Source organism: Tyto alba, unplaced genomic scaffold (genome assembly GCF_018691265.1).
Source record: "Tyto alba isolate M040663 unplaced genomic scaffold, T.alba_DEE_v4.0 Super-Scaffold_40, whole genome shotgun sequence".
NCBI classification, from domain to species: Eukaryota; Metazoa; Chordata; class Aves; order Strigiformes; family Tytonidae; genus Tyto; species Tyto alba.
Window position 1 is genome coordinate 30,230,614 of NW_024881316.1, and position 23,208 is coordinate 30,253,821.

A 23,208-nucleotide genomic window follows, 5' to 3' on the forward strand; every position below is an offset into this window, starting at 1 on the left:
TTTATCTGCAAAATACACTCACCGACTACTGCAGGAATTATTCCATGGGTGTTTTCTTTTAAAATGCAGATTCATAAATGCACAAAGGAAAACTTTGTATGTGTAATGTATCTAAATTATGTATTTTTTGACTAGGAGTGATTTTACTTTCTTAGTGACATTCATATGTCAGATGACATGTTTGCAAGCATAATTGCTAGATTTCTTTCCCAAACTGCCAATCACTACTTTTAGTTATCCTGGTCTAGAGTCAGTTGCCATAGGATGTCCCACCTGGCACCCTGCTGCTGGCCCACAAGGGTGCATGTCTCATGGGTCTGTTCTCTGCTGGCACCCTGCAGATACTGGGAAGATTTTAGACCATCTCAGATTGCAGTGGTGTCTATCTTCAAACAATATAATCTTGCCATTTTAAACATCAGAGCTATTTTATTTGCATTTCTTCAGTCTAAATCAGTTAGATCTAGTAGACTGGAAATATAGCAGACACTAGATTGAATTTTAAGACACTTCTACAGAGCCTCTTTTAGCATTAAAGTAAGGCAGAGATGATGAAGAAATAGGATTTCAATCTTTACATTCCCTTAATTAATTAATTGTATAGTTGTAGATCTGTTTCAGAAGAGAAAGTCCTTAGGAAAGTTTTCACTTGAAGTTGGAGTAGAATCACAAATAAAATAAAATTATATCCACATTGAATTAAATAACCTGAACCAACCCCAAAGCCATTACTTCAGATGGGAAATTGTTTAGAACCATCACTGTAAAAGAGGGGATGAGATGTATTTTCCATAGTGGATCCTCTACTTGGAGCTTCCATATTGTTTGGAAAGAGATGGTCTAAAAGGAAGTTATACTGTATGTTAGTTAATATGAAATTAATTATATGTGGACTGTAAATAAATGGAAGAGATGGACTGTGTATGACTCTTTTTTATAGTAAGTGTCCTTCAGTTTAATGGGAACAATAAAAAGTAATTTTTATTATTTTTTGGAAAGAACCACATTTTTTAAAACATTGCATTGGTACTAAAATCATATTTCTCAGTAGAAAAGGAAGAGACAATGAAATTCAGGTATAGCAGATGGATCTTCCCTTCTAGATCAGAGTCAGAATCAATCCTGCATGATGAGCAATACTTTGAGCATAATATATTTCTCAGAGGTAAACTTCCTAAAAGTAATTAAAAATCATGCAGTATTAAATTCTAAAAAATCAGCTATTTTATGGCCTATAAAGATCAGTCTTGCTTTTTAAAATAGACTCAAAAACATTTTCAGATGTAAAAGAAATCTAAATTATAACATTAAATGAATCATGGAATATTTTATCATATATAGGTGAAAAAGAGAAATAACTACTGCTATACTTAGAGGCTGAGAAGATCTTTAGTTGAGTGAAGTAGAATTTTGCCTAGGAAAGATTACTCTTCATCACACATTATTTTTCCTTTAGCTGAGCACCCTGTTCAAAAAATAGATCACAGAAATAGCATAACATGGACTACAGTTAAAATATGTCACCTAAAATTACAGTGTACATAAATGATGAGCAATTGTACATAAGTGATTGTTAGCAAACTACTATTATTCATTATTCATTTTCTAAGAAAAAATGGGTGATCTCACAAAATATAGATGGGAATTAAACTACTGGATTTTAAATATAACCTATTTATTTAATATAAAGATACATCTGCACAAAAGATAAATAATCTATGTCCCATGTTAGCACTGCGCAAAACAGCAGAGTTGAATTATTATTAGGTTCACATATATCTTTCCATCAAACACAGATGGAGAAATGAGAATAGGATTTTCATGCATTGGTCAGATCCCTAAAGGTCTTTATGTTTGTTAACTATGCCTCAATATGGACTTGGATTCTTCATGTGGCTTGGGCCAGCTCATACTACCTGTGAGGGAGGCTCAGATTTGCCCTATCAATCCAAGGACAGTTTAATGCAAAATACATATGAAGCCTAAGGAGCATAATTGCATACACAGAACACATGTTTCAGCTGGACCTATTACATTTGGTACTACATGACATGTGCACAGCTGGATTTATACTGGAAGAAACAGAAGGGAAGTTTAACTCTTCAAGCCTTATAAACTGGGGAAGAATTGTTTTACTACCTCTACTTTACCTTTCACAAAGATCAGAAGCCACAACAGTAGTTTCAGGAATAATAAAGTAGGGAAATAATCTTAATGGGAAAAAAATACATATATCTTAATATTATAAAACTCTATATTTTGTAAATGGAAATATTTGAGTGTTATTGAGTAACATATTCATCTTTCTTTTTATTTTTTTCCCTCTTGAGAAGAAACTGAAGATAACTGCATTACTAAGGCTATACAGAAGGGCTCTAATCTGGTGGACTATGCTGTGCATTATACACTGAAAAGGTAAAAAAAAATAGTAAAGGATCTATTCAACAAAAAGCTTTCACAAGAGATAAGTTTGAGATGTCTGTTTCTCTGAGAAATCATATGATAGACTATGTTTATCATCTTGTGATATAACCTTGTACATTATCACCACAAGTTTCTCTCTTACAATGTGAGAAAAATAAGAAATTTTAAAATAAATAGGAATGTTTTCCTGATTTAAGTAACACACCACATTTCATTAACATATAGCTCATAAAATTGTAGTTTTATCAACATTACTTATTTTTAAATTTTAATTATGTCTTTTTCCAGTGAAAAGTGAGATCAAAACAACTCTTATGGCATCAGTGACAAAATTCTGTTGCCTTAAATGGGACTGTTGTGAATTTCACATTTCCCCTTCTATCTAAAACAAATGCAATAAAAGGTTAAAGGAGAGGAAATAAAATGTTTATCTTGAACTGTGGGTAGTGAACAACTTAGGGAAAGATCCTTTGTATTTGAATTATGCTATGAGAGTGATCCCTTTCTAGGAATGATGAAAGTGCCTCAGGATGACTAGCCATGAGTCTAAAAAATTCAAACATTTTCTGTGTAGCTCTGACTACATTTCTGTGCCATACAAAATTAATTTTTCTCCCATATTTGGAACACGGGAGCCAAGTTTTATAGGGTGCAACCACCAAATTTTTACTTAGACTTTCCTAAAGGAACTGTCTCCATGTTTTGAAAATGACACAATTTGCAGAGCTCTGGGAGAGATGACTCTTTATATGGACAGAACCTGTCAAGAACTATGGCTGCTCAGTATGTAGAGACTGAAGCCACCTTTTTTTTTTTAGTTAGGACAGGCAAAGTACTAAGACATTCAAATTTTAAAAGGTAGATCTCAAACTCAATGGCTCAGCAGCCTCATGCACCAAGTGAAAATACAGATATTTAACTCTCTCATAGGACATTGTGGTAATTATTTGGACAATATTTGCCCAATGTCTTAAAGATGATAAATGTTTAAAGGTGATTGTTAGAATTCTAATAGGAATAAAACTGAGATCATTTACTCATCCCAGATAAATCATCAGACTGCTAAGCTTCATTCAAAATATTGTATGTGTGGACATATAGACTCTAAAGACCAGTGTTATTCGACAGTCTTATTATTGGATTCCCTTTAAATGCCTTTATAAGAACTTCAGTCACAGCATGGCTGGGGTTGAAAGAGATCTCTGGAGGTAATCCGGTGATTTCTCTTCTACTCCCCTCTCATCCCTTCCTCTACCCTCCCTGCTCTTTATTCTCTTTTCTTCCCTTTTCCCCTTCTCTTCCATCTTTTAACAGCAGCAGTTGAAAATTAGATCAGTGATTTAAAGCTGTTAAATATTTGATCTGACAGACATTATTGGTAAACATTAGATCTTTCTTAGGCAGAACATAGGTAGTAAGATCACTCTTGAATACGGGTCATGTCTTTTGCTTAAATTTGGGGTTAACCCTGTAAGCAGCCAAAGGCTTTCAGCAGAGCATTAAAAGATGTGCATTAGTATTACCACTGAAGCGTATGCTTTCCTGTTTTGTGGAATCAGAGACACAAGAGTACAACACCTGCATCAGGAGTGTGAGTCTCATAAGACTATCACTTGCTCTTATGTTAACTAGTATAAAATACTTGGTCTTTCAATTTACAAGTGATCTTTATCAGAAGTGAAAATTGTATTTCTATTGTGTGCTTTTATATAATTCAATTAATTGTGGCCTAATTAAGTGGGTCAGTGAGAATTACAAATGCCATTAAGAGATTTCCTCCTGTTTTAATATAGGATTGTAAATGCAGTGCACACCTGTCTCTGAGACACTGGTTCTTGACCATTTGCCAAGTACAGAGCACTGAACTATTGTCTTATCTGATCATTATAAAGAAGATGAATCCTTAAATAGTTTTGCATTTTCACATCAGTTTAAGGCTACTAAGGCTTCTTTCCTTTTTAACTTTAAGAATACGATATACTTGAATTAAAGCACTGGTCAGCACAAAGGCCAAGAAGAAGAAAGGAATGCATGTGACTACATATTTGAGCTTCTGGAAGTTATAAAGGTCACCGTACTGTGAAAACTCATTTTACTTTGGCTTACAAGTAATTGAGGGAAACTACAGTGCAATATAGATGAGCTCAGTGCTGTCTTTGAGGTTGAAAAGCCCGTTCTGAGATGAAAATGCAGCTCCTTTTTCAGGTTAGAATGGGAAAACTCTTAGTTATTCCATGTACGATAATCCAGCCTGATGTTTGCTGAATTCATGATCTAGGTGTCTGAACTGCAGACTGAGTCAAAATAACTGTATTTCTACTAAGACCCCAGTTTGACCTTGAATTGTGATTAAAATGGACAAGTACATTTCTTCACTTCAGCTGTTTAATATCTCAAAATCTTGAACTGTTGCTTGTGTTTTAACTGCTGGAGCAATTGTCTGGCAATGCACAAAACTTCCTGACTGAAATTTTAAATCATCTGGATTTTCTAGGAAAATGCTACTTCTTTGAAATTAATTCCCAGGTTTTAAGGTCATGCAGGTCCCAGTATGCTCCTCATAGGTTGATGTGCTGTTGTCATCATTTGAGCCTGGTCAGCAGCTAAACGCCCCGCAGTCACTCACCCACCCTCCCCCCACTTGGGAATGGGGAGGGAATCGGAGGGGCAAAGGGAGACTTGTGGGTTGAGATAAAAACAGTTTAATAACAGTAACAGAATAACATGCTGACAGCAGCATCAACAGGTAACGTACCATACAGCTGCTCACCACCCACTGACAGACACCCGCCTGCTCCCAGCCAGCAATCCCAAACACAAAGGCCCCACAGCCACACTCACAGAAGTGAGAGCCCCTCCTAGCCCACTCCTGCCTTTATATAGTGAGCACAATGTCACATGACATGGACTATCGGCCAATCGGGGCCCAGCCCTCCAGCTGTGCTCCTCCCCCCCCCCCCCGCACACAGGTGAGGGCACTGGGCCCTGGGGAGCCCCTGGGGTCTCAGGGTGCTGCAACTCCTCCCGCTGCCAGACCAACGGGAACTCTAGGCCAGCCCCAGCCAGGACAGCTGTTCATAATTGTCTCCCCCTTTCCAAGTGCTTCTCATGAATGTTTGTTATATTACCTGTTATTCTGGTTGGTTTATGGCTTTTTTAGTCTTTAAGAGAAGGTGTTCATGTTTGTCATTAATATATTAACATTCCTAATAGTGTTAACATGGCATAGATGGAACACAATGGCATCATTACTAAAATGTATTATTTGTGTTATGGTGGCAATGCTAATGGGAATCTAGGCAGTTTGGAAAGGGCTAATTTACCACCAGGTGCATTATAACATTTTGAAAGTGTTAGTCGGCTTGCAAGAGGAACCTCTAGTTACAGTAAATCCTATTATAATAAAAAACAGTATAATTTTTGAAACTTGTACTAGCTATAACGAGTGAATCTCAGCACTGCTGGGACGGCTTCAATTATGACTGTACATTCCCTTTTATATTCTGCTGAATGTCTGTTTTTTTCTGGAGTTTAGGATATAGAAGAAACTGGAGATAACTCCAGAATAGGCAGACTGTGCAAACTGATAGTCTGTTAGGGCTGTGTTGCACACAGCTGCAAAAGGTCTATTTCTTCTGTTAGAACTTGACAACTAACTCAAAAGGACTTCTGAACTAGTTATGTATAAGATAGATGTGAATAGTGGTGGTAGATCATGTGGGGCTTCCTCCCTTGAGCTAGATATTTGGTTTGAGTTTGAGAAGACATATTTTTAGACTCCTGTTTGGTCTTACCCTAACAGATCAAGGGTAAGTACAGTTCTGACATAAACACAAGAGGTTTTCTCAGCTTAATTAAAGAAATAAATGATTGAAATTACTTAGTATATTTTAACATATATTTTAGCTGAAGGCACAGTGTTCTCAATGGATTAAAAAGTATAGATGACAACCTTAAAGACAAATCAAGCCTTAACAGCAGATTAAAGATATCTCTCATCATCTTCATTCTGGTAAAATTACTTATGTCTAGTGTATTTGAACTTCATATTTTTAAAGAATCCAAATTGAAAGCCCCACGATTTAAGATTATTCTATTGGCACCTGTCATGGATGAAAGTATTAACATGGTAATGATTTAACAGCAAATCAAGATTTATTAATAACTAGCCACACTTGGTCATTAACTAGTTTAAAGATGTAGAAAATAATTCAAAAAAAATATGTTATAATTAAAATAGTGACTTATCTACAGATTCTAAGAAGACCAATTCACTCTAACTTACTGTATGGTATCTGAAATCAATTCATATAGACATGCACATACACAAACACAAAACATACAAGCACACAGAGAAACGAAAGCATTAGGATCCAGGAGAATGATCTATGTACCCATACACATCAATAAACAGAGAAAGAGTAGGTGAAAGAGAAGCTAGCTCAAAGTGGAAGTTTCTCTCCTCTCGAGTTTAAAGTAAATACAATGCCTTGTCATTCCTCAACAGGCTATAGTTGAGACTCCAGTGGTTTGACTTCACCCTGGCCTTCCATCAGCTCTGACAGCAGACAACACCTTAAGGTTTTTGACACCTGAAAGGCATCCCAGCTCAAGGGAGATACTGGTCACAAGTCCACTGCTACCCAGGAATGCTCAAAGGTTCTCACTTATAGGGTCCAATATAATTAACTTTTGTCAGGTACTTTTCGTTTAGGCCCAGCTGGAACAATGAAGTATTCTGGTATCTTCCAGCACTTGTATAAGAACCTGATGAATGTAGAACTCTGTTATTGTTCTCATTTGATCACATCCCAGGTACAGGTGTGCAGGCTGTTAGATGATGGCCTGTTATTACCATTTCCGACCAATAAGGAGAGGCAGGAGCCAGGCTCATTAAAGAGGCACCTTAATGCTATGAACCACTGCCATTAGCAGTCTTTACCTCTCCAGGTTAGTATAGAGCCTGGGGGAGGTCGGCGGAATCACACTTAGCACCAAGTCAGCCCAGCAAGGAGGGGCAGGGGGGTGAGAATTGCACCACCACAGCCATTATCTATGCTAAAACAAAAGGGCCATCTACAGAAGGGACCATCTATGGAATCATCTGGATGCATAAGGAAGTGGAAAATAATTTTCAGTGTTCCAGATAAGAAGTTATGGTTGCAAAATTGCAATGAGCATGATCAGCTAGTCAGTGCTGCTCTGGTCTTAAAGGAGAATGGCCATGTACATACACATTACAGAGAAGAAGAAATTATATACTTGATCATTTTACAAATTTATAACTTTATATTCAACACCATGTCACTGTTTTGAGAGACCTCTTGAATGGTGACAAATATCTAAGGCATTAATTCTGGTTAGAAATCTCTAAACATGGTATTATATAAATATATTAATTTAAGGCAGAAAATATCTGAGGCTGAAAGAGAAAGTGTTGGTCTTACTTTGGAGAATTTATTTTAGTTGTGGTGAGGGTTTTTTTAATATATATATATTTTAATTATGATCTGTAATGAGACTCAGTGACTAAGCATCTGGCAAACAAAAATCCTTCTGTCCAAACACCATGGTCTGCACTGGAACTTATATTATTAAACAAGTATGAAGATGCTTTATATCTGATTTCATTTTCCTAATAATGATACAATCACAGGCCATTCTATTAGCTTTATGGGGCTATTTCTGCATTACAAAATATCAAGACAGTTTGTAACTTAGCAAGAAAACCAGCATCTTCTTCCAGAATCAGAGCTCAGCTACAGGAATATGGGTAAGAACAGGAAGGGACTAGCATGCAATATATTGAATAAGGAAGGGGGGTTGGAATGGGATGAGAATGGGACATGACAGGACACACAGAAAATGTGGCAAATGAATAGCTGCTGTGATCTGTGAGATTAGACAAAAGATAGGAGAGACAGTATCTCAAAATGAAACACACCTCACCATTAAGGGTGATGGTTTTTTAGGTTTGGTGGGTTTTTTGGGTGGGTGGGTGGGTTACTTTTGATTCTTAACTTCTAGTTAATTTGTAAAAATGTTCTTATTTAGCTCATGTGTACAAACATGTTTCCCTGTTCATATAATATTTTTTAAAATTATCCATGACTGATACTATCTTCATGTGGATATTAAGTATTAAACCTGAGTGCTTGGCATTTAGTATATCATCTTTCTTATCTGGGACACAGTTCAGGACTTTCAATTATCCAGATTCTCAGTCAAATTCCTAATTGTCTGTGGAAAAAAACTGAAAAACATGGTGCTGAGGAGTAAGATAGATCTTTTTCATAGCTGTAAGTGTTCTTGAGCTTTGTTCTTGAAAGGAATAATTGTTTCTGAGCAAGTGAAGGCTCTTTTGGATCAATTAAGGATACATTTAGCATTTAGAAAAACCCTTGGAGTTGTATTTTCTTACTTAGTGCTTTTTATGTAAGCATGTTTCTAATTTTGCAAAATGAAATTTAACTGTTAGTTTTGCCAAAATCAAAACTGCCGTTTCCATTTTAAACTTGCCTTGTGCTTTAAACAAACGTAGGTGAATATGTCAGCACAATGTTTTAATGAAAATTGCATGTCCAAATAAATCTGTGCTGCAGAGAAATCCTTAGGGATGTCTGCAACCTATGATCATGTCTGGAAATAGAACACACTGAAGTGTTTTTTTTCTAAGCTGTAGGAGCCAGTTTAGGAGTTGGGAATTCCGGCTGAAAAGGAAGTTCTCCCTGTTACAATTTTCTCAAGGCTCCTCTGCCAATAAAAAGACAGTGGTAAGGCAGCCCATGCTGAGTAAAAAATAAATCTTGCAGTTAATCACAGAACAGTTGAGAGAGATCTGGAGACCATCTAGGGCAATGTTGTGCTCAGAGCAGGGTCAGCTGGAGCAGGTTGCTCAGTATATTGGCCATGTGGACTTTGAATATCTCCAAAGATGGAGACTCCAGAACCTTTTTGGGCAGCCTGTTGCAGTGGCTTCCTACCCTCATAGTAAACAGGATTTTTCTTATATTTATGTGTTTAACTTTATGTTACAGTTCTCTCATCAAAACTGAACTCCTTAGAGGTAAGGCAAAGCTGTAAGCTAACATGTACAGCCGTATAACTGTCTAATGAAGCCCTACTAAACTAATTGCTGAAAATCCATACATAACTAGTCTGTGTAAGGCAGATGCTTGGTCAGTGTCTGAGAGGAGACATGTCTCTACTACCAACTGCAGTTGGTGTCTAGATGACTGTGGAGCAGTTGTTTGACACCTAGATATTAAGGCATTCATGAACCCACCTGCAGTGACTGAGATGGTCATTGTTATTAAATGTTACTTGAAAGCAGAGCCTACTCACTTAAATGTGTCTAAGTGGGATAGTGGGAGTCCTATATTGTGCCTATCCTGCACAAGGTGTTCCCAGCCACTTTGTGCTGAAATCTCTGTACCTAAGCTTAATCCTATTGTGTGTGTCCCATGGAAAGGCACTTCCCCTTTCTTTCCAGAATTTTCCTTGCAGAACAAGGTCACAAAGTAGTCTTCCTCTCTGCTTTCCCAGCACACCGTTCAATCAAAATATGCCTTAAACTCAGAACATATCCAACATAGACAAATATGCCTATGAATGAGTTCTAAAAGGTTATATGTTAAAAAACTTTATGTGTTTTATCTCAATTATAGAAATACCCTAGGAAGGGGAATAGCAACTCCTACCTTGCTGCTGGCTTTCTCAAAATTTCCTGAACAAGAGAGTCAAGATATTTCCCAAGCAGCTGAACGAATGGAAATGTCAATTCAAGTGCTGAAACAAAAAGTTTGCCAGAAGCACAAACGTTCATTACAGCCAACTGGTAAATATAGTATATTGACATTGGCAAAACCCCCTGTTGTTTTCTTGAATGTTGTCTTTTACATTAAATTTGGGTTAGCTTCACTTTTATTTTACCTTTTGCAGCAACACATATCTTGTCTGCACCCTGGGGCCAGAATGCCCTCTCTTCTATTCTTAAAAGCATCTCACATAGTCACTGTTTTACGTTTTTCTTTTCTGGACTGTGGGCTGTGTTCCTATAGTTGAGGAGAGCAGCACTATGCTATTGGCATCCTGTGAACTCACCACTGTATATTTGTATTGTCTATAAAACAGTTTGCATATCCACAGTGTTGCAAGCTTCTTTTTTATGGTGAACTATGTATCTTCCTCAGCAATTTGTGTTTAGTGCTTCTGGGACCTAGAGTCTACAAGTAGAATAATACAAATTCTATCACTCTATGGTACTGGCATTTTCAAATACACCTCCTCTGGATGTTGATTGCCTTATTAATATCCCTCTTTTAAGAAAATGCTTTCTTATTTCCAAACTTAACTTTATAAATCATTGCTGTTACATATTTATTTCTACTTTGTTTCTATTTTAACTTTTTTTTTTTTTTTTTTTTTTAATGTTAGATGGAAAAAGAGAGATAGTCCAGAAAGTTCAATGATGTATAATTGTCTAAGTGAAGTAAAATTCTTGTTGCCGTTAATTGGAGATGAATTTCACAATATTTGTCTGGTGTCTGGAAGGCTCAAAAAATCAGTATCATTGACTTTTTTTTCCCCAGAATTTAATACTGTCACTTAGAGCAGCATGGACTGGAGAACTATAATTTATATTCCATGTCTTAATATTATAACATGCTATTATTTTTCAGGATATGGAAGCACTGGAGTGCTGTAGACAAACATAAAGGTCCACAGTTATTTTATTTCTTTCTTGTGGAAACATCTGGCTAAACTAGTGGGACACTTGTAGAACTAAAGATACAACTATATCTATATGTGTGTATGCATATATTTATATATACACAGACACAGAGAAATACAATTATTTTTCTGCTGGTGCAGTTTCAAAGGAAATTTAATTTCTAAACCATAAAACAAATGCACAAAACTGTTAATTTTCAAAACTGAAACAACTTTAATGGAAGATGAATAGACACTATACAGTCTACGTGCCATGACAAAGAGTAGTTTTACATGAATTAAAGAAATATATTGACTTTAAGGAAAACAAGTGAGTCAATACCTAGACAGCACAGGTAACTGGGGAACTGGGCTCTGAGTATAACTTTGAATCTGAACTAACATGGAAATATACCATACCCCCAAATTTGGTGTGAGTAGCTATTATATAATGACAACATTATGTAGCCAGTCTAACAGCCCATTCTCTCTCTTCTCATCCCCATCTCGCACAGGTTCTAGCTGCTCAGCAGAACATTTTCTCAGCTTATTTGGCTCATGAACTCTTTTTTGTTTGTTTTTCTGGCTTACTTTTTTGTCTTGATTAGTGGACTAAAGCAGTTTAGTTCGGAGTTGGATGGGCAGAATAGATGGGTAGTGGGACTGGGTGGCTTGTAGTAACCAGCGGGGAGACAAGGACGAGTTAGATGCTGCCTTTACCATTTTCTTTCAGCATGTGACGGTTACAGTCAGTTTGAATGGGAAGAGTTCTCTGAGTTTAAGAAAGATATTGCTCCTCTTTCATGTGTACTTCTACCTCCAACTGGCCATAAATGAGTTTAGATACACGTGAGGTTGAGACTGTGCGCCAGCTCTCTCGAATTTACAGAATTTACAGAATGTAACTTCTCGTCATCAGAATGCTCACTGAGAGATCCATCTGGGATCATATTACAAATATATTAATACCTTGATGACTACTGGTATACTGCTCCCTGATTTTACCGAACTTCCAAATTCCAGCTAATAATTCTGATCTCCTTCCACTCCACACTACAATTCAGGGCAAGAAAGAAGCAGGAGAGCAGGTTAAATAAGGAGGAAAAGCAGCAGGTCAACCACAGTTCTCTGCTATGACTGGGCTACTTCCTTCTCATTGTCTACACATCAGATAATAAAACTAGCTCTTCCTTTTCATCCTCTGTCTCTTCTACATCCCTGAGACTGCCTCCTGCAGCACTTCTCACTAAGTGCTCTTTCCTAGGAAGAAGAGAGAGGATGCTGTAGTTGTAGCTGACAATACTTCTTTTTCTGTGTAGCAGCTATATAACAATAGAGCAAATTGCTTGTTTGGGTTCTTCCTTTCAGATATTTTATCAACTGACCTGATCACTATGATTGCTAATATTTCTGGATGTTTACCTTATATGTTGCCACCAAAATGTCCAAACAATTGCTTAACTAATAAATATCGACTCATCACTGGTGCCTGCAATAACAGGTATGTATGAATTGTTCCCTGAAAATCCTTATTTCCTATCCTTTAAACTCAAAAAGGTATGTTTATATTTTTTCCTAGAAAAACTGAGTAGGGGTGACCTCAATCAGCTAACTTTGGCATCAGCGTATTTCTAAATGAGGTGTCTCTGACAGGTCCCAAGGGAAGAAACTCTTCATCTAAACTTTGGTACATTAATTTTTGCAGACAGCTTCTCCCTATGAAGGTTTCTAAGATTATGTAAGGAACTTTAAATTTAGTGAGGACTGATTGGGTAAATGTCTTTTTATATATAAATTAAGCAGACTGAATTCTAACCCAGCATTCATTTTTGATTCATTTGGATGAAATTATATTGAGCAGGAAAATATCATTACTTCACGAGGAGCAGTAAGAAAATCAGGTAGATTCTCATTTCTTTATTTTCCCACAACCTGAACATTTAGCAAGTATGCATCTAAAAATTCTGGGTGATGTATTTATTTTTATAGATCTATTTTTATAGATATATGCTTATTGGCTATCTGAATTACTATTATTTACTACTATTATCTACTTGTTACCTAATATATATGGCAATTGTTTCCTGCAAAACCCAACACAAAAGATGTAACTATATTTTCAGAATCATCCAATGCAATGAGGTTGCAAAACGGAGAATGAGAGCCCTTCTGAGTACAAGAGTAAACAATATTTATACTCAGCATCCTCTGGACACATAAGCATAAGGTCACAAACTGAAAGGCAAACTAATGTTAAAAGTGGAGGGCTACAGAGCTGTAAATGGAAGGCCATTAGCTTTGCACAAGTTAAGGCACACTTCAACATGGTGAAGGAACAGCAGTAAAATTCTGCAGTTATATTATTCAGTCAGTTCTTTTTATGAGATGAAACTGTTTTGATACATCACAAGTCATTTGCAAGAAACATGCCTGATAGGCTCTTTGTTGAAAGGACACAACCTCATATGCATCAATGTTATAATTCTAACTATGTGGATATCCATACTTTCCCCCAGGCATTTGCAGAATTGCTTGGAATCTGAACTAACAGCTAGTATAATATTTGCACTGACAACTCCATCAGGTCTTGAGCACACTGCCCAAGATTCATGTAGCTGAGCATAGGCACATGGTTAAAACTCTTCATTTACAAGCATGGTTGCTGTAATCTTTCTCTCCAGAGACAGAGAGAAACACACTCTGCTGTGGGTAAGGTAAAGCATCTTTTTGTTTTCAGTGACTGTGGTAATACTAGGATGTATACAGGCATTTCTAAAGCTGGGTAGGGTAAATATGATCCATTGAGTCTGGTTAGTCTGTAGTCACTGTGTTCTACTTTGAATAGTTTTATGATTGCACCAAACCAGTGTTTAAACCTATCCCTCATATTTGGTGGTATTTTAGACAATTTGCTCTAAACATCTCTAAAAGGTGGAAGGAAGAAAAAAAAAAAAAAAAAAAAAAAAAAAAAAAAAAAAAAAAAGGTCCCACTTTCAGGCAGAAAATATAACAGGAACTATGTTGTATTATTTGTAACTTCAGTCATCCAGTAGGAATGTGCAGCTGTGTTGTAGATTAGTAAAATCTGCATTTCACAGGTGAAATTTAAAACCAAAATTCACACTGGAATTAATTGTTTACCTGTAAGCAAAATCTATTTAAATTTATTTAAAAGCAATAATGGAATTTCTTTACAGATGTTCTATTTAAGCAGATCATGTATTTGGGACAAATCACATAGATTACAAAGTATTTATTCCACAGCACTGAGATTACTTTGTTTTAGTGTGAACTTCCTAAAAGAAAAGCATAACAGAATAGCATAAACATGACCTTCCGTGTAGAATATCAACGTGACATCAGTCATTCCCAGCAGTGTCAGTATCCACATTTGCTAGCAACAGATATCAACAGATCAGACTTTTCTTTCTGCCTGAAGACATATGTGTGGATAATAAGCAAAATAAATTTACGATATAATTTTTAAATTAAGAATAATTAAGACATATCCAAATAGCTATTTTTTTCTGCCCATTTTTTTATCCCAGCTAACTAAGGTTGATCTGTGTAGTTTTTAGTGTCTAGTATAATGAGAGGACTTCAAAGGTGAAGGAATTACAGGTACTAAAGGAATGGAATCTCACAGTGCAATTAACCTCACCTAATCTGATCTTTCTGAGGTAGTTATATACCTACTGCTGCAGCTTTGGCTGTTCCTAATAGTGAGGATAGGATGGAATGACAGGATGGCACCCAGGAGCTGTCTGTCTCTGCCTTGATGGACAGGTGCTTAGATGACTAGATTATATTTTGTATGCCTAATATTTGGGCAGCTAGTAGGAATTTTATCTGCTGCATTTCTATTTCATTGCTGTGTCATTAACCATTTCATCAGGTAAGGACCTGATGCTTAGTCTGAAGCTCTAATAACATCAGAGTTAGGAATATGAATACGGCTCACCCAGTGAAAAGAATGAGGAGTCCTGACTGAATCCATTGACTATAAGAAGGAGTTGAGATGTTTCCTTTAGGATAGCTGCTTCACTTTAATACAAGCTAAGTGTTCAGTTTAGTGGCAGGCTTATTTTTCAGAAGTTTTCCATGTTTGACAGAATCTATGTACATGGTAGCTCAGAGAGATGTAAAACATGGCAAAATCTGATTATTAAATTGCCATATGGCATTTGTTCTTTTGCCTGAAGCTAGGCAGGACATTAAAAGAACATTCAAAAGACATAAATATGGATAATGAACCTCATCTTAAAACTTCAGATTCCTTCTAAGGGACCTAAAACAAAATCCAGGGTGCACAAATCCAGTATTTCAAAAGTGAATTAAAAGTCCCACTTCCCATAAACAGAATGTACAGTAATCAAATTTGACTACTCTATAAAGCTGTTTGGTACCAAAATTTCATTATTTCAGCTGTCCTGGATAAAAACCTTTTTAACTCAAGCAAGATTCCAAGACATTAGCATGTTTAATGTTATAATAAAAAGTCATGTGAGAAGGGTTTTGCTAAAGCCGCATTCCAGTGATCTGCTAAAATATAAAAGCAATCAGGAGAAAAATCATTGGTTAAGCAGTTACATTAACATTTCATTATTTTTAATTGAGTGAAATAGCACTACATTATATGCAGTATTTTATGCAATTTCAATAAAGGCAAATCAACTGTAACTAATTTGAATGCTTTATTAAAGCATACTTCAACCTTCAAGTGTGAATTATTGTGAATAATTAAGTGTATTACTGTACCATATAGCTTGGCAAATTGAGCCACTTCAGTGTGCTGGAGATCAATGAAGTATTAATAAAATAATTGTTCCCTCTTTAGTGTCCCAATAGACAAAAAAAAAAAAAAAAGTAAGTTTTAACAGTGTGAAGTTCTACCAACTGTCTGGGAATATTTCTGTTTCTTTGTGGCTTCCTTTGCAATTTTGGTCACTTTGGTACATTGCAAAAAAATTATCTCTTTTTTTAAATGTTTATATATATTTAACAGTTATGAAATATATTGAACAAGCCATGTTAAAAAAACAAACAAACCAAAAATAACCCCTAAAATATTCTCTTAGGAAAAATGTACTGTGGTAGAAGGAAAATCAGTTGGGTCAAGCCCAAGACTTACTGACTGTACTAATAAGTAAAATTCACCAGAAATCATTTCCTGGCCCTCAAATCAAGTATGACCTGACTCTTGTCACACTTTTACTCTTAGACCTTTGTTTAATTGTTTTTACTCCCCTCTTCTCTTCCGAGCAGGCTGGCTGCAGGATGACACACTGGCATGCATTGATCTCAGGGTGTTCCCAGACAGGCATTGTTCAGAGAAAAACTTGGCATGAGCTGAAAACACACTGAACTTAGCAACTTAAAAGCATAATTTAATGCATAACAGTGCTTGGGCTTGTGCCTAGGCACTCACAAATTAGTATAGGTGCAACAAGAGGAAGCATTGTCAATGAGTTCAGGAACTTCAGCCATTGTTCCTCTTTCCTCAGTCCTTTCTGAGGTCTTGTTAACTAATTATTTCTGTATGACTACTGTCCATTTTTCTTTTAAGCTTTCTTCATCTTTATTCTAAGCCTTCTTTATATTTTCCTAAATTTTGATTTCCTAGTTATTGCTGTAAAGACACACCTTTTAAAAGATGCCAGCAAAGGCACTTATATCTGACTTTATGGGGAATGAGGACACTATCAGGAAATAACCATTGAGACAAGTATTTAAAAGATGTCAAAAGGTAACCAACTTACATTATAAACATAAGTAATAGTAGGAATATTTCATTAGTAATTTGATTTTTCTTTATTTTCCTTTCAAGTCAAACTGATGTTAACTTACATGAAGACCAGTACCTGATGTTTTTTCAAAGACTGTTACATGGACATCTTATTGCAATGGAATATTTCTCTGTGGCTGATGATTATTTTATATTATTTTATATTTCTATCACTTTATGTTCAGATTAATTTATATTCAGAATATACATATATTGTAAAATATATAAGTAATTTTTATTCAGAATCTATTCAGAGGTACAGGATTCTTTTTTGTTTTGCTACTGCTGTTGTTTTTTTGGTTGTTGTTTGTTTCTTTTCTCAGGGAACATCCTAGATGGGGAGCATCCAACACGGCCTTGGCTAGATGGCTTCCACCAGCTTATGAAGATGGACTCAGCCAACCTCGAGGATGGGATCCCAGCATCCGATACAATGGTGTCCAGCTACCCTTGGTTAGAAAGTGCACCATGAGATCACCTGAAACACTTACACTGGTTTATAACCATACCTGCCACTACAGACCTCCATTTGCATCAGTAAATCAAGTAGCAAAAGAATCTGTTGAGCTCAGTTAAGGAGCGACTAGCTTTGCTAAAGCCTAAGTTCAGTCAGGCAAATAGTGAGAGGTGCCCTGCACCTGGTCTGGGGTAAGCCCATGGAGCAGTGCAGGGAGGCACTGACTGCCTTGGGGGGCAGCTCTTCTGAGAAGGGCCCTGGTAGAGAGCAGGCAGGGCATATCCAGCCACGTGCCTGGCCTGGCTTGCACCAGATGTAGGACAGCCAGTAGCCCTGGGGTGATGGTCGCTCAGCCTAGAGAAAAGCGGTGCAGGGTGGACCTAATCACAGCCCTCAAAAGGCTGTTAAAGAGAAGAAGGAGATCTTCACAAGGATGCACACTGATACGACAAGATGCAGTGGTCACAAGCTGCTCCTGGGGAAATTTTGTCTTGATATAAGAAAAAAAAAAATTGTTGTGAGAACAATTAAATGCTGGAATAGGCTCCCCAGACAACTGCTGGAATATCCCTCATGGGAAATACCCAAGACCTGGCTTGTTGGGGCTCTGAATAACCTAATCCCTGCTTTCAACAGAGAGCTGCACCACGTGGCCTCCAGAGTTTCCTTCCAGCCTAGAATTTCCAGTGATTTCATGACTCTGTTTCAATATTGGTGCCTTTATTCATGGAAGGAGAAGGGGAAAACCAGGGTTGGGTGTTAACTAAACAAATATAAAGCACGTAGACATGATAGCATGCATATATGTGTGTACGCAGGTATACCATTTTTCCCAGGGTTAGCGTACCTTAACTGAACAAGCGTTACTATTAAATCATAATTTCATTTTTTAGCTAGCCCAAGTTACTGAACTAAGAAAGAATTGTAATATTTCTGGATTTTAGAAGCTCATATACTTAAAAAATAACAGAGGTGCAATAGAGGGAAGTTTGAACAAAAAATACTTGCATGGAGGAGTGGGTGAAAAATTACCCAGTGCAGTGTGCAATGATTTGGGCTGGATTTCCTATTTCTGGTTTGTCATCATTGCTTCTAAACCTGAATTTTAATGGACTCAAAGTCTTGTTATTTTAACCACTGTATGTTTAATAAGGATGAATAAGAGAATTTAGTGTTAATGTCACCTGCAACTCATGCTATTAATTAAATAACATTGTCTCTAAGCTGCACAAGTTAGTGCTTAAAGATGAAAACCTGACATTTACACAAGTCAGTTTCCAGTAGATGGTATAAACTGCCTTTTTCTAGATTCATTAGGGTACATGCTTGTGAAGTAAACACACTAAAACAAAATTACATGACTGCACCAAATCTGATTATATTTGACCATCAACAAGGTTCTCTGCTTTATTTTATCATAGAAATATAGAATTACAGAATGGTTTATGTTGGAAGGGACCTTAAAGATCATCTAGTTCCAACTCCACTAACATGATCAGAGACACCTTCCACTAGACCAGGTTGCTCAAAGCCCCGTCCAACCTGGCCTTGAGCACTTCCAGGGAGGGGGCATCCACAGCTTCTTTGGAAAACCTAAGTAAGAAGATAGGATAAAACTAATGCCATAGATGTTTTCCCTCATTTACATAAGTGTCTTTTTTTGTACTTTTAGCTATCCAACATTATCCTTTAAAATGCAACATGCAAATAATTTGAAGGTGAGCAACATGTGTGAGGATTACTACAAAGCAATATTAGAACACAGCGTGGCTATTCAAGTTAACAGTGATAAGAAAATCTTTCTAACTGCAAGAAAGTTTGTGCTTTGAGGCCACCAAAGCTATTAAAATACTGATATAAAGACTTGTATTCCTGATGAGCTCTATATATCTCTGCTCTTGACTATTTCAGTATAAAGCCTGATGTTCCTAACAAGTCCCATGTTGCCTCTTGTTCTTAGCAATTCTATTTAACTGCACCTGACTTATACATTCATTATATAGACCTTATATTTATTATGGACTCTGTGACTTTATTCTATGTGCTGCCCTTTCAATTGCTTGACTTCTAAGGCAGCTGCTGTATGAGAGGGAATATTTTGCAGCATGGGGGACGAATCTGTGAATAACAATATGCTAATCATCACAAACTGCTGATTTTTCTCTGATGGTATTGCTTCGGTATTAGTATAGGCTGGACATGTAACATAGATGTCTCCATATGTTCCTCCTCAAAGCATCTGTATCTCTATGCAGCTTTCACAGAAGTGCCTCAGAAATATATCGTGGTTTCTCCCTGCCAGGGAAAATGAGGCAAAGCTTTTAGCTATTATGTATTTGTAACCTAGCTTGACTCCTGGGCTGCATAAGCTGCTCCATACATAAATGGCCAGAGCCTCTGTGTATCCACAGTGATTGAGGTTGCCCATCAAACAGAATCCATTTGTTAAAGGAGTAGAAAACAGACTGAATAGAAAGAGAACTTTCAGACGATCTAAAAGAAGCGTGTGGTTTTCAAAATTGGAAAGGAACAGATCAAAAACACACTGCTCATTTGGCAAACATACAGAAAAACTCAGCTGAAACATCTTTGAATCTGTTTGTGGCACTGGTATCTAAGTTCCTGAATAGAAATAAGAGTCTGTCAGAGGTTGGTTTTTTTTTTGTTGTTGATGAGGGGTTTTTTGGTTTTGTTTTTAGGCAAACCATTAAAAGTACTCTACAACATACAGTATTCTAAGGAGAAAAAAAAAATAGCTTTTATCACTGTTCCCCCTACTTCTTACTGTTTTATCATTTTGTGAGAAGTAAATACTACTTGGCACTCAAGGTAAATTAGTTCTCTTCCCAGGTTCGTGAAGTGACAAGAAAAATTATTCACGCATCTAATGAGGCTGTTACTGAAGACAACCTGTATTCTGATATTATTATGGTATGGGGACAGTACATAGACCATGATATTGCATTCACACCCCAGAGCACAAGTAGGACCACCTTCCTAAATGGAATGGAGTGCCAGCTGACATGTGAAAAAGAAAATCCATGTTTTCCAATAAAGGTAAGATTCTAAATTAATTCGTTCAAGAGATATTCCAGTCTCTAAACAGGTAAGTAAAGTAAAACACATTAGTGATGTACATACACTGAAATAATTGTAAAGCAAACTGATAGATCATCCAGAAATATTAGACCAGACAGTAATAGAAAAATTGAAACCCAATGCAAATATTAAATGAAACAGGTAGTTATTTAAACTTTTGTGAGAGATAAACTATAGCTAAGGTACTTATTACAAATAGCAAATTTTTCTACCTCTCAGATTTATGTTACAGAAAAACCTTACTAATCCCCCCAATGTTATTGTTCTCATGCTTCAAGGTTTTGAGTTCTATTGGGGAAAATAGGGAAGTAGCCATAAATAATTCTGTTTTTCAATTGCCAGCCAGATAAAGTGAAAGGATATTAACTTTACTCAGTGAAAGCAAAGATGCTTCTGGCAGTTAATGCAAACTTTTGAGAATAGTTCTCTTTTCAACATATATATAAAATGATCTTTGAGGAGTTGCTGAAACTTACATACATCACCTATTTCCTTTGAGTACATAGAAAACATGAATTCAAAGCTTGTTAGAGGGTTGGAAGACACATAAATTTGTAAAAATATAGGATCATGTGTTCTTGCCTGATAGATTTAACAGTATAGTCATTCTTTCACTCCAAAAATTAAGTAACAAAGTCAAAACACTTTTTAATTTCTTAAAGCATGGCCTGTCCATCTCATGCTACAGGAGAGCCCCATGCCCACTACAGCCCTTGGACTGATGACCTGTTTCAATTCAGAGCAACCTAAATTTAGGTTGCTCCTTAGGGTTGGAGCTTGATTATTGACAAGCTTCTCTATGTACTGAAGCCAATGTAAGGAATAAGTTCCATCAGAATAGAAAACTCTTTTCCCCTCAACGAACTGTAATTGATAATTATGCCACGGTCTTCTTTGCCTTAAATGCCTCATTCCACCTCCATTAAACAGAAAGGAAAACATTCAGCTAATAGTAATGGGAAATTAATCAAGTCTTGTGTTGAAAGATAGCTCATCTTCCATTTGATGAGAGAACCTAAAACATAGGGAAGGCTAAGTGAAATTAATAACCGGCTGCAATTTTACCACAGGCAGGTCAGTCTACTCTCTCTCACACAGGAGATAAGGACTTTTGAAAGTTTGCAAGCATAGCCTGAGAGCATTCAGAAAGAGCAGTCGTCTTGAAGAATCACATTCTCAGGACGCTGAGTGACTGGCTATGGTTTAGCCACAACAGCCGTAATTACAATGAATCTTCTGCAATTCTGACAAAAAACTCTGGTTTATTATGTCTCAAATTTCTATCTGGGGCAAGAAATTATTTATTCTGTTAAAGCTGTTAAGCAATAGCCTTAGAAATGTTCCCATTCCCAATATTTTATTATGAGAGGCTAGGGCAGAAGTCCAGTCCCTGATCAGCAGGGTTTCACATGACCTGATGAAGGAGACGGAGTGAGTATCCATCATATGACAGAATGTTTTTATGTATTGACTCCCATTTTTAAAAAAAGTCAGTTTGCTGTAGATATAAAACTGCAAAAGTCTTCAAAAGCTTATGTTTTCTGTCTATGACATATCTGAAACAGCACAATTAGTATTGATATTTCTGTATTGGAGCTGTGAAGACATTCGTCACAGAACATGTCTCAAGGATGCTCTTAATGGCAAGTTATGTGTACAGGTACTAAATCTAATTAGCTCTACTAATCTAGGAGCTGCTTCTGCTCAGCAGTATAACCTAGCAAGGGAACAGGGTCAAGGCATACCCATGGCCACCTTTGGGATTTAGTGCCTGATACTCAGAATGACCATGGCAGGGGGATATATAAAGAAAGTCAATCACAACCCTGTAAGTATTAGATAATTTTCCCAACTTGTGGATTCATTACATGATCACAGTTCCATTAATTTTTCAGCTCTATTTTGTTATTATTCACTTATTCCCAGCTTAGAGGGACAGCTATGAAAATGGTTGTTCTTTAGCTTTTATTATATGTCTAGTATTTTGTGAGTTTTTGTCAAAGAATAGAAACTGTATTAAAAAAAAAAAAAAAAAAAAAAAAAAAAAAAGGAAGGGGGCTGTAGTTATTAGTGTGACCAGAGGAACCATTTTTTGAATATTGAAACAAAATGTTATTAGCCCCTAGAATGGCTCTTCTTCCTGAAATCTTACTTAATTAAAACTAATCACCTATTAAATATTTGGAAAACTGCCACAGCTAGTTTTATATGTTCATTTCGTATGTGAAGAAACTGTAGCTGGCTTCCAAAGACAGTGAAATCAATAGCAATGTAAACATAGAGGCTGCAGTTTGCACTCTCGCTGTATTCCTAGAACAGCAGCACCCAAGGGAGAATCCACCCACGAAAAAGGACAACCGTGCTCACAGCTGCCCGCCCTCCCTGGGAGTTTCACCAAGGAAAGAAAGCTCTTGAATGTGCAGGTTAGGGAAGCTGTCTGGAAAATGTTCTGAGTCAGTGCAATTCAATGAAAGATTGAAAGCTGCAGCAATGCATTAATATTAATAAGTGTAGGTAAATGATTCATAGGTTAGCAAGAACCATTATGATTTTCTATTCTGGACATTTTCATAATAAAGGCTATAGATTTCACCCAGTGATTCTCTCATCAAACCTGTAGCTTCTGGTAGAGCCTGAACATTCTTCTTCTGTATCTTTTCATAATTCAATAATGTGGAAAAAAAAAAAATCACTACCTTTAGTTTATATTTCCTTCACAGCAGCCTGACAC

At 36.6% G+C, this 23,208-nt stretch overlaps 1 protein-coding gene across 1 annotated transcript in view; it reads left to right on the forward strand.

The window, feature by feature from the left end:
• Nucleotides 1–23,208, forward strand: part of TPO (thyroid peroxidase) — a 44,999-nt gene that overhangs the window by 204 nt on the left and 21,587 nt on the right. Inside the window, 6 exon segments of the mRNA XM_033009849.2 lie at nucleotides 70–120; nucleotides 2,334–2,415; nucleotides 10,092–10,261; nucleotides 12,505–12,637; nucleotides 17,245–17,374; nucleotides 20,229–20,435. Of these exon segments, the coding sequence (XP_032865740.2) occupies nucleotides 70–120; nucleotides 2,334–2,415; nucleotides 10,092–10,261; nucleotides 12,505–12,637; nucleotides 17,245–17,374; nucleotides 20,229–20,435 (773 nt within the window).